The sequence below is a fragment of the Prionailurus viverrinus genome, chromosome A2 (assembly GCF_022837055.1).
Source record: "Prionailurus viverrinus isolate Anna chromosome A2, UM_Priviv_1.0, whole genome shotgun sequence".
NCBI lineage: Eukaryota > Metazoa > Chordata > Mammalia > Carnivora > Felidae > Prionailurus > Prionailurus viverrinus.
Genome location: NC_062562.1, coordinates 1364708 through 1377359, shown reverse-complemented (window position 1 = coordinate 1377359; position 12652 = coordinate 1364708). Strand labels below are relative to the sequence as shown.

The 12652-nt window shown below is 59.6% G+C and overlaps 1 protein-coding gene across 1 annotated transcript; it reads right to left on the bottom strand.

The window, feature by feature from the left end:
• Positions 1–1744: 1744 nt before the first annotated feature.
• S1PR4 (sphingosine-1-phosphate receptor 4) lies at positions 1745–5202 on the bottom strand. The gene has a single exon (XM_047850383.1). It carries the CDS (start codon positions 5133–5135, stop codon positions 3978–3980), a length of 1158 nt encoding a protein of 385 aa, XP_047706339.1. The 5' UTR covers positions 5136–5202; the 3' UTR covers positions 1745–3977.
• Between the last annotated feature and the right edge of the window lie 7450 nt (positions 5203–12652).

Genomic DNA, 12652 nt, shown 5'->3' with positions numbered 1-12652 from the left:
GGGGCATATTCATAGTAAAAAAAAAAAAAATTCTTTTGAAGTTCGTTGTTCATATATTTAACTGGGTGTCCCGTATTTGCTTTTTTCGAATCTGGCAACCTTAAGATCGAACTGTCTGCCTGCGAGGGGTCTTAAGGAACATCCATAACTCATACCCCCTGTGGGAAGGTACAGATGGGAAGACTGAGGCCACAGGGTGCCGAACAAGAAGGCCCTGCCCCCCAGTGAGTTGACATCCAGGCTTCAATATGGCTCCTGAAGGACTTGGGGGACCCCCCGTTCTGCCCCAGGTGCGAGGCGACCTGTGTGCTGACTGATAGAATTCTGGAATCAAGTCTCAGTGCCGACCCACCCTTCCCAGCTGTGTGACCTTGGGCAAATTGCTTCACCTCGCAGAACCTTAGTTTCCTCAGCCCCCCGATATGATGACAAGTAATCAGATGCCCTTGTCCCAGCCACCCCCCCCCCCCCCCCCGCCAAGGGTAAGAATTCAGTAAGATGGTCCCCAGGGGAACTGACTCAGAAAGAGCTCAGCACACATTAAGGGCTCGGTAAGCGCTGATGTGAGAATGCACCAGCTCGTGCAGCCTCCCGGCTGCTGCCTCTCCTATCCCTCCACCCCACCCTCCTGCAAGGCTAACACCTTCCTGCCTGGTGTTTGTCACCCCTAACCAGAGTGGGACCTTTGTGGGGGCAGGCACCAGGGTGTCTGTGGGCGGAACCCCAATGCCCAGAGTAGAGCCTGGCACACTGGTTAAGTGAATGAATGAATGAATGAGTGGAATGAATGGGAAGTGAGAGCTCCAATGCCCCCCCCCCGAAACTCATTCTGGCCCATGTGCCTTTCGTCCCTGCTTCTGCCATGTGCCCCCGTTCTTCCGGGTCAGGCTATGAACGCACAAGACACGCACACACTCACCCAGAGACAGCCGGAGAAAGGGGCCTGAACTTGGCTCGGGTGACGAGGCCCGGGCCCTGGAGCGGCTCACGCCGCCTCCTCCCCTGAGCCATAGTTTTCCCGCCTGGGAGATGGAGAGGTTCAAGTAATCCCTAACAAGCAGGGATCGAGACGCCAGCTGCCTGCCACCCCAGCTCTGCCCCTTCTGAGGCGTGTGGCCTTGGGTACATCCCCTAAGCTCTCTGGTCCTCAGTTTCTCCATCTATAAAATGGGGCTGATGGTGGCGTTTGCCTCCTAGAGGGCTTCTGAGGGCCCTCTAGGCCGGAAAATGATAGCAGGTTACAGACGGCAGAAGTCAGGATTCTTGGGGACAGTCAGGGGGGAGGCCTGGGGTGGGGAAGAGGGAGAGGAAGAGGTTTCTGAGGCTCCGAGGGAGGCGTGCTGTCGGGTCCAGTTCTCTCGGAGCTCTGGTCACACCAGTGACCCAGACACTGCCACCGTCTCCGCCCCCCCCCCCCCCCCAGAGCTGACAGTCCAGGGAAGGAGACGGATGAGTGACCAGAAGCGGGCACAGCCGCCGTCAGTGTGGGACGCGCAAGCAGCTGTGGGAGCTGAGAGGCGACCTAGGCAGGAGGGGAAATCAGGGCAGAGTCCCTGGAGGAGGCGGTCCTAAAGCTGAGACCCGAAGGGGCAGTGGGGCCGGCTCACGCGGGCCCAGAGCACGGGCTCGCAGGTTCAAGGTGGATGGCCCAGGCTCCACTCACCGCAGATTCCACCAAGACCCTGCCATCAGCCAGCCAGGTTGCTGCCATCACCCATAAACGTGACAATAAGAGTCGGAAAAATATAAGAATATCCCAGTTTATTGTGCACCTGGACACATGCCTGGAGTTTCTGTGCAACAGAAATCTCTGTGATGATGGAAATGTCCTGCGTCTACACCACCCCGGACAGTGGCCACAAGCCACACGTCACTATGGAGTGCTTAAAACGTGCCTGGCGCGACCGGACGTTATGGGCTGAACCGCGTCCCCCTCAGAGCTCACGTCTGAGTCCTCAGAATGAGACTGTGTTTGGAGACAGCGTCTTTACAGAGGTGATCACGTTAAAAATGAGGTCGTTCGGTGTCCTTAGAGAAAGAAGGCATTTGGGCACGGACACCCAGGGAGAGCGCCACGTGGAGGCAGAGCTCGGGAGGACGCTTCCACGGGCCGGGGGGACACGGACGATTCCAGCCAACCACCAGAATCTAGGAGAGAGCATGGTACGGATTCCACCTCGGAGCCCCAGAGGCTCCAGCCCCGCTGGCATCTTGGTCGCAGCTTTCCAGCCTCCAGAACCACGAGGGAACAAGTGTCTATAAAGCCCCTCAGGCTGTGCCACTGAGACGCGGCACCTCCAGCCGACCGAGGCACCGAGAAGGTGAATTTCAAAATTTCATTTCATTTTCATTAACTGTAAACAGCCGCCCCTCGGCTAGCCGTGGCGCACGGGGCAGTGCGGCGAAGTTTCCAGTCGCCTCACCCCTCCTCGTGCACAGGGGAAACCGAGGTCAGAGAAGAGCTGTCCTGTGCCCACGCGGCAGGCAGGTGCTGCCCCCAGGAACGTGGCAAGACAGAGGCAGGAAGATTTGCAGGCAGGGGCTTGCCTGGAAGGAGGGAGCGAGAGGGAACTTCCTGCCAGTTGAAAGTGGCCCGCGTTGAGGGCCGTAGCCCTGCGCTGTCCAATGTGCTGGCTGCGGGTGTCACGGGCTGTTCAAAGCCAAACTGAGTTCGGTTGCCCGTGGCGCTGACCACTTACCAAGGGCTCAACAGCCACGGGGGCTCCCGGAATGGGCCGCGCCTTCCTACCACATGCCCTGGCGAGCGCCTCCTCCCAGGGTCCCATCCGTGATGGGCCCATGTCACAGGAGGGAAGGACAAGGCAGTTAGTGCTAAAGGGAACCCCAGGGGCGCCCGCGTGGCTCGGTCGGTTGAACATCCGGCCCTTGATCTCAGCGCAGGTCTGGATCTCGGGGTCACGGGTTCGAGCCCCCCGTTAGGTTCCATGCTGGGCGTGGAGCCTACTTTAAAAAAAAAAAGTCAGAAGATGGAAAAGAGAAAGCTATTAGGGCTGCATAACTACGAGAGAAGTAAACTTTAAAAACTAATAATAATAAATAACGGGAACTCTAGAGGAGTGGGCAATTCTCTGAGGTGGGGAGGGCCAGGTTAGCCCCCAGATGGGGCCCCCACAGGGGGCAGAGGCCAGAGGCGGGGAAGAGACTGGGAGGGCCCAAGATGAGGGATGGGGCAGGGAAAGGGGAAGTGAGCGGGAGGGGCAGGGGCCCCACCTGGCAGCCCCAGAGGCTCTCATGCTTGCACACGCGTGCACACACACACACACACACACACACACACACGGAGGGGTCTGTGCACGAGCAGACAGGCCAGCCCACACTGTCGGCACGCCCCGGTCTGTGCCCGCCTCCCTCCCTCACACACACTCTCATCCACACCCTGCCGCTCGCCCTCACAACCACACCCCAGATCCACACAGCCCCACGGCCCTCCCTGGCCGCGGGCACACCTCCTCGCACGCCGCCGGCCGGCCCACAGCCCCGCGCCGTCGTCCCTCTGCCCACACGTGAAGGAGAGGGAGGCCGGGACAAACCATCACTGAGCTTCCGTGTTGCCAGGACATCAGCCCCACAGCCGCCCCCTCGAAGCCCGGGAGCCCCCCCCCCCCCCCGCGAGGCCGGCGGGGGGAGGGGGGGCTGGGACTCCCCAGAATCACCCGGGAGCTGGGGGCATACACAGCAGAGACGCTCATGCCCTCTCCGGGACCCTCCCCGCCCCCGTGAGCAGTCACCTCCTCCAGGGAGGCCACGGGACACCTGCTCGGCATCAGCAGGCCCAGGCGCCGTGGGGACGACCACGGGGCCTCCGGACGCACCCCCGCTGGCCGCCCTGCTCCCGCCTCTCCGTCAGGACCCCCTGCTCCCTGCGCACTCCCGGCACCCCCCTCCCCCGCCCCCCTCCGGCCCACCCCTCCCGGGTGTCCCGCGGGCCCGGAGAAGCACCCCGCGCGGGCACCGGCTCAGATGCTCCGCACGCTGGAGATGCTGGACAGGGGCTCTCGCATCCGAAAGCTGAGCGACCGGGAGCCCCGAAAGCTGTCCCTCGGCCTCAGCGAGCTGTCCGTGGTGGAGGCCTCAGAGTGGGCCTCGGCGGCCTTGGCCAGGCAGTCCCCGGGCCCCCGCAGGCCCAGCCTGAGACACCCACAGCAGAGAAAGCCCAGCACGGCCTGGCACACCTCGCGGCTGCGGAAGGAGTAGATGAGGGGGTTGACCGCGGAGTTGAGCACGGCCAGCGCCAGGATCCAGTCCATGCCCCGCAGGTACTCCTGCGCCCAGTCGTTGGAGCTGAAGACGTCGGCCAGCAGCAGGCCGAAGAGCGGGCCCCAGCACACCAGGAAGGCCGCCAGGATCATGAGCACCGTCTTGAGCAGCCGGCGGGCCTTGCGGCGGGCCAGCACCCGGGAGGCCTTCTGCCCGCTGGCCTGCACCACCCGGAAGATGGCCCCGTAGAGCACCATGATGGCGGCCAGGATGCAGGCGAAGACCGCCACGCAGAAGAGGATGTACTCCTTGGCGTAGAGCGGGAGCAGGCTGGAGCAGCGCCGGAAGGAGCACACGCAGTTCCAGCCGAGCAGCGGCAGCAGGCCCAGGAGGACGGCCAGCAGCCAGCACAGCCCGATGAAGCCGTAGACGCGGCCCGTCTTGCCGGCCCCGCTCTTGGCCACCGGCCGCACCATGGTGGCGAAGCGCTCGGCCGCCGTGAAGAGCAGGCTGAAGGTGGAGGCGGCCAGCGCCATGAACAGCAGGCCCTCGCGCAGGAACCACTCGGTGGGCGCCAGGAGGAAGGTGCGGGCCCCCGACAGCAGGACGTTGGCCAGGTAGGCCGCGCCGGTGAGCAGGTCGCTGAGCGTGATGTTGACCAGGCAGTAGTACACCCAGCGCCGGGACCGCATGCGGCTCACGATGGCCAGCAGCACCAGCAGGTTCTCCAGCACCACCAGGCAGCTCACGGCCACGAAGAGCCCCCGCAGGACCCCCAGGCCGCCCTCCTCGGGCCCGCCGCGCCCCGCCAGCCGGCCCGAGTGGTTGTAGTGCAGGGCGATGAGCCGGCTGTGCCCGCCGGCCGCCAGCTGCTGGCAGGACTCGGGGGCCTCGGCCGGGGACCCCGAGCCGTTCATGGCGGTCCCCTGGGACGGACTGAGGCCCCGGGGTGGCTCACCCCCGGGGCAGGGTGGAGCCACTCGCCGGGCCTCGGTTTCCTGTTATTTGAAATTTCCTGTTATGTTCGAGGTACCCCCCGCCCCAGGCCGCGGGTGAGGCCGGGGACAGGGAGGGGCATCCCAACGGTCGGCTCCCACCCCGGCTCCGGGAGGGTGCTGCGGTTGCCCCCCGCCGCGAGACCCTATCTGTGCCCCCCCCCCGTGGTGCGCCCCCCCCCCCCCCCCCGAGAGCCCAGGGAGGGGCGAGGGCCCCAGAGGGGAGGGGAAATGGGCCCCTTTCCCGGGCTGGGCGGCTCCCCTGCCCCCCCCCCCGCCAAGCTACCCCCTCCAGGACCCCGTCATGCTCCTCAACCGCTCCAAGCCTGCCTGGTACACAGTAGGTGCTTAATGAGTGTGTTAAGTGGCTGCGCACACGGGAGCACCCCCAGATACCTCGTGGAAGGCATAGGCACATTTTGTTCCCATGACAGAGCCAGGCCCGGCCTGTGGTACGCTGTCCACAGAAGGGGAAACTGAGGCCAGCCGTCCCCAGTCGCCCAGGAGAACACGCAGCGGGAGGTAAACACCCAGACAGGCGCACGCGTAGGTCTCGGCCAGGACCCTCGGGATTGCCTCTCCTGTGCCTGAGCTGGGGCTGCTCCCCTCACCCCTGGATGGGGAGGGGCGGGGCTCATAGGAAAAGTGGGAGCTCACCCCCTCATGTCTATCCTGACCCACTCAGGCCGACTCACCTGGAGATGCTGAGGACTGAGCATGCGCACCAGGTGGGGGAGGGGCAGGGGGTGGGGCACGAGTCCAGCCGGTCCTGGGGAATCCGAGTCGGGGAGGCGTAGCTACGAGGGGCGCCAACATCCCCATAAGACTCGGCGGTCACGAGACTGGGGCCGAGGGCGGACGAGCCTGCACCCCTTCCCTTTGTTCAGTGTTCAGCCCTGGGAGCAGGGCAGGTACCGGGAGCCGCAGACAGAGGTGCTGCCTGGGGACTCAGGAGCATCTTCTCACTGGAGGGGACCAAGCAGAAACAGGTCTGAGGAGGAGGTTGTGGGAACAAGGGCTGCCCAGGCAGTGGGGGTGTGAGGCTGGGGCAGGGGGATATGCCAGGGAGCACCCCCGAAGAGCTGAGCACTGAGCCTCAGCCTCAACTTCACAGGGAACCACCGAACTCAGGCACATTCACAGAGAGACACGCTGTGTGTCCTGATGCTGAGCCGGGACCTTGAAATGGTCCCTGATCCTGCACTGAGCCCTGATCCTGGACTGAGCCCTAATCCTGCCCTGAGCCCTGATCCTAGACCGAGCCCTGATCCAAGTCTCAGCCCTGATCCCGGACTGAGCCCTGATCTCAGGCTCAGCCCTAAAGCCCAATTGAGCCCTGAGCCCAGGCTCAGCCATGATCATGGGCTTAACCCTGACCTTGGACCGAGCCCTGATCCCAGACTGAGCCCTGATCCTGGACTGAGCCCTGAGCCCAGGCTCAGCCCTAATCCTAGACTGATCCCTGATCCCTGGCTGAACCCTGACCTTGGCTGAGTGGGTGACCATAGACTGACCACAACCCTGACTCTGGCTGACACCTGGCCCAGAACTGAACTCTGATCTCAAGCTGAGCCCCAATGCTAGATGAGCCAGGCCTCCGCCTAAGCCCCACTCCAGCTGCAACTCGGACCCCGGTCTCAGAGAGCAAATTCAGGACCAAAGTAAATGTTATGAGAGAGCAGAGTTTGACTCACAAGGCCAAGCTATCCAACGATGACCTTCTGCCACGAATTACCTGCCGCCTAGTGGAAGGCCCTATGCACACCATACCTTATTTAATCTCATGATTATCCCCATGCTACAAAAGAGCCATCCCCCCTCTAGAAACCTGCCCAAAGTATGCATGCAAATGGTTATTCATTGTTGTTGGTAAATGCAAAATATTAGAAGCAGCCCCGACGTCTGCGCCCAGGAGAGAGGCCGGTGAGCGACGCTGCACGTAGCCTGGAGTGCCACACGGCTGTGAACGGGGAGTGAGTGGATGGGCGTGGCCTCCAGGAGTATGGTTAAGGGGGTGGGGGCGGGGGATACAAAAGGCTACACGTAGGGTGCTACCTTCTGCAAAGCAAAGAAGGGGAAATAAGACCCCGATCTGCTCGCTTTTGCAAAAGCCACACGGGACAGATAAACCAGGAACCCGTGAAATTGGTTCCCTGCGGGGGGCAGGGGGGCGGGTAGAGTTGAAATAAATGGACAGCGGTGGGACTGACACCCTATGAGCATTCCTCGTAGTTTTCAAGCTCTGAGAATACGTGCCGTAGTTTACAATGAAATTAACTCAACAAGGGTGCGGGGGGAAAAGCTCCAGGATGCGGATCGGAAGCAGAAAACAGGTGAAACGAACTGTGTTTCAGATGAAAACCATGACCGCCCAGAAATAGAGGAGAACCAGCCCGTGCAACCTTTGGGCACCGCACTCTTTCTAAAGACAAAAGGAACTGACCAAAAAAAAAAAAAAAGATGTTGTTTAGTACATTTGTTTTCAGGACTGGCAGGGTGTAGTCATTCTGAAAGTCTCATGTGTATTATGGGACTGAGCAAAGTAGCGAGGGTACTGATGTTAGTAAGAAGCAGGTCTTGGGGCGCCCGGGTGGCTCAGTCGGTTGAGCGTCCGACTTCGGCTCAGGTCACGATCTCACGGTCCGTGAGTTCGAGCCCCGCGTCGGGCTCTGGGCTGATGGCTCAGAGCCTGGAGCCTGTTTCACATTCTGTGTCTCCCTCTCTCTCTGCCCCTCCCCTGTTCACGCTCTGTCTCTGTCTCAAGAATAAACATTAAAAAAAAAAAAAAAAAAGAAGCAGCAGGTGTTCACAGAGGAGCATATAAGACGTCAACATGGATAGGAGAGCACACGAAACAGGCCTGGAGGGAAAGTATCAGCGAGGACCGTGACGATTTACTTTATTTCATTTCTTTTAAGTTTCTTTATCTTGAGCGAGACAGAGAGAGAGAATCCCAAGCAGCCTCCACACCATCAGCACAGAGCCCAATGTGGGGCTTGAACTCACGAACAGTGAGATCATGACCTGAGCCGAAACCAAGAGTCGGATGCTTAACCTACTGAGCCACCCTGGCGCCCCGGGCCCGTGATGATTTAGACAAAAATCTATTTCATAACTCTGTCCACTGAGACCAGCCAATAACAACAGTTACATCTAGCCCTTAGATCAGATCTTGGCTTTTGAATATCGCCTGCAGGGCTCCTGGGAGAAATGGCTGATTCCGGGAGTGGGGCAGGGAGAGTGCCACGCGACCCTGGAAGTTCATGGTGTGCCAGGAAGTCAGGACGGGGACCTGTCAGAGACACAGGGGCCAGCCTGACAGGGCGGCTGCTGGCCAAGCCTGGAGCGATCTGGGCATCGGTACTGAGTGACCTTAAAATTGAGAGAGACTCAAAGTAGTGGTTGGGCGCCAGGGGGGCGGGGAGGGGACAGCCAGTGTTCGATGGGGACAGAGTTCAGTTTCACAAGAGATGGGCGGCTGCACAGCATTGGGGATGGTTTAACGCCACTGAACTGGGCATTGGAAGTGGTTAAGGTGGTCAATTTTATGTTCAAGTGCGGTTGATCCCAATAAAACCAATTAGGGGAAAGAAAAAAAAAAAGACTCTTTCCATATCCTGCAGCTCCACCGATAGACGTCCCCCCGATAACGGAGTCAGAACAGTCATCTCTTTGTGACCTCTCCAGCAATAACTGGCCCAGGCAAGAGTCGACACTGGGAGTTAAGTGACTGCGTGGGATCACTGGGAGCAGGGCATTTGCATAATCTCAAAGTATCTTCCCACGGATCACTTTTTCTTCTTTTCTTTTTTTTTTTTTTAACATTTATTCATTTTTGAGACACGGAGACAGAGCATGAGCAGGGAAGGGGCAGAGAGAGAGAGAGAGAGGGAGACACAGAATCAGAAGCAAGCTCCAGGCTCTGAGCCATCGGCACAGAGCCCGATGCGGGGCTCGAACTCACGGACCGTGAGATCGTGACCTGAGCCGAAGTCGGACACTTAACCGACCGAGCCACCCAGGCATCACCCAGGTGACGGGGACCGGTCACTGCTCGGATATTCCCGCCGGGGGCGTGTGCCAGCAGACAGACTCGCCCTGAGGCACGTCCCACAGAATGACTGACCCGTACACTTTCCAAAGAGTCGCGGTCACGAAAGGTTGTGAGACAAAGAAAGAGAAGCCTGCGCTGTTGTGGATGACAAGCGATCCAGGATTCGTGGAATTAAGGGCAGTGAGGGAGTCCCAGACCCGGGATGCCAGTGTGGGGGAAAGGTGCTGTGAAGGACAGTCCGGGGACAACCGACGCGATTTTCACTCGGGCTGCCTATCAACTGACATCATTCTCTCACTGCCGCCTTCCCCAAACTTGACCATCGCCCTCGGCTTAGACCACAAGAGGGGTCCGTTCATTGACAACGCGTGGCGTTTTGGAGGAAAGGTTCGTGATGTGTCCGACTCACTCCCAAACCAGTTGGGAAAATGGAGGAAAAGATTTTCTGTCGAACGTATCATGTGTTCTTAGACAACGTGCATGGAGAGACCCCAAGCAAGAGGTTAACCAAGGGCGGATCCAGCTCTGGGAGTTCGACTTTTTCTGCGAGGGGCCAAATAGTAACTATTTTCAGCTTTGTGGGCCAGTCTCTGTCACAATGACTCAACTCTGAGGGGGGGCGCCTGGGGCGGGGGGGGGGGGGGGGGGGGGCTCCGTCGGCTGAGCGTCCGACTTCGGCTCAGGTCACGATCTCGCGGTCCGTGAGTTCGAGCCCCGCGTCGGGCTCTGGGCTGACGGCTCGGAGCCTGGAGCCTGTTTCCGATTCTGTGTCTCCCTCTCTCTCTGCCCCTCCCCCGTTCATGCTCTGTCTCTCTCTGTCCCAAAAATAAATAAACGTTGAAAAAAAAATTTTTTTAAAGAAATGGGCAGGGACAATATGTAAATGGACTGGCCACGTGCCCGTACAACTCCCTTTGCCAAAACAGGCTCAGCACAGGTCGTTGGTGAGCCCCTGACCTATAGAGAAAGGGTTCACGGGGGTTCACTGTCCTCGTTCCGCAACTTGTTGCCTCACTTTGTGGTCAGGTTGTGGTCCCGGAATATCACTTCTCATGAAAAAGCAGCAGCAGGGCTCCTTGGAGAAATGGCCGGGTGCAGGGTTGGGGCTGGGCGAGCGCGGGAGGAGCTAACGGCGGCTGTCTGTGCCCGGCTGAGAACTCTTCGGGGCGCGTGGGGACGTGTCCGAGGACCCGGGAGCCAACCTGCAGAGGCCTCTCCTGGCCGGAGCCACGGTGGGGGTGGCGGTGGCGGGAGGGACGGAAGCACATCGAGCAGTAACATCCAGGAGTCAGAGACACAGAGGAGAGCAGACTGTGGTTCGCTTTCGTGGATAACGGGGATTTCGTGGACGGTGGGGTTAATTGTGATGCTAATTGTGATACGAATCATAGCATAACACGTATCATCTTCACTGTCTCTAAGCGCACAGCTCGATGGCGTCAGGCGCGTTCACACGGTCGTGCGGCCGCCCTGCCATCCGCCTCCAGAACTTTCCATCTCCCCAGACCCGAGACCCTGTCCCCAGGAAGCACGGACTCCCCGCCCCCTGCCCCACCCCTGGCTCCCACCATCCGCTCTCTGTCTCTGTGGACGGGACTCCTCTGGGGACCCCCTGTGCGTGGGGTCACGCGGGACGCGTCCTTCTGTGTCCGGCTCCCGTCACCGCGCACAGTGGCCTCCGGGTCCGTCCACGTGGTGGCAGGTGGCAAGATATCCTAACTCTTTAAAAAAGCTTATGTATTTATTGAGAGAGAGACAGTGAGCAGGAGAGGGATAGAGAGGGGAGGAGAGTATCCCAAGGCCGAGCCCACGAACCACGAGATCGCGACCGGAGCTGAAATCGAGAGTCAGACGCTCAACCGCCTGAGCCACCCAGACGCCCCGGGACGTCTTAACTTTTTAAGGCTGGACGATACTGCAGCGTGTGCATGGACCGCATCGAGTTTCTCCGTCATCCATCACTGGACTCGTGGGCTGCTTCCGCGTCCCGGCTGCTGTGAATGACACTGCTGGGAACACGGGTGTGCGAATATCGCCTCAAGACCCTTTCAGTTCTTCTGAGTGGTTTTTAACTAGAGTAATTCCAGGCAATAAATGCAGAGAAAGTGAAAGCATTAGGCTATCCCCCCGCTCTAGCCGTGGCCAATGCTGTGTCTAAGGAATGTTCTCCAATGGCCGCCACGACCGTTAGGAGAAAGGCTCATGGGGGAAATTCGTGATGGACGAATCGGACGGATGCCCCCTCCGTCCGGGGATCAGCGTTAACACAAAAGAGAGAGAGTGAACTTGACGTCCGGCTACGTGTCTCCTGGAGAGGGACGTGGACACGGGGACTGGCTGGACGAGAATCAAGCAAGCGTTCCGTGTCCTCGGGTGGGCTTACAGCGGCGTCCTGAAAGTCCACTCACGTTTCCAGACAGATCAGCTTGAGGCGTCCCGGGGAATGGGGAGGGAGTACATTAGTCGACGCCTGGGAGGCCACTCGCCCAGTCAGGAGGCTGGGATACGGGACAAATGACCTATTTCTTCGACAGATCAGTGGCAGCGAGAAAAAGGTCGTTGGAGGCTTACAGATGAAAAGAGTTTGTCCCCGAAGTGGCCAAACACCACGTGTGGGCTTTGTCTGTGAGAAAACGCCTGCGGGATCTGACCGTCCGCGAGCAGACGTGACGCCCCCGTGGGCCCAGTCCGGCGACACGCTGAGCGGGTCCCAGCATCACTCCCGAGGGAGTGCCAAAAATTTTGGTCTTGCCAAAAATGCACGGGGTCAGTCAAATCCAGAGCAAATACCAGACAAACCCGAGTTTTGGGAACCGAACAGAACCCTTCCCAGGGGCCGTGAGGGACAAAGACGAGCCACCCCGGAATGAGGGCACGGAGCCAACACAGCACGATCAGGGATCCTGGACCAGGAAAGGGGCGTCCACGGAAGGCTGGCCAATTTGGAACAAAGTCCACGGGCTAGCTAGACTTTGGAGGAGGGAGGCCTTCTGTCTCAGAAGGGGGCCCTCAAGTGCGTGATGATGAAATGGCTGGAGGTCAAGGATAATCAGAGTCACCACGAGGCAGGTGTGGTGGGGCCGGGAGGAGGGAGGGCCGGAAATGGGCCAGCCAGGAAGGGTCAATGCCAACTGACTGCATAGGGATGGGGGTTTTCGGTCCCGGGCTCAGGCTCAGCTTACACTTTCTGCCCATGACACTTTCAGGGGCCTGTGCGAATCTCTTTCATTCCTTTTTGAAATTAGAAGGAAACAAATACAACCATCACGAATAGGTAACAGTGAGCCCCCTCTGGATTTCCCTGGTCTTTCTACCAACACAGTTGTTAAGAAAACAACTTTTAAGGGGCACCTGATGGCTCAGTCGGTTAAGTATCTGACTTCGG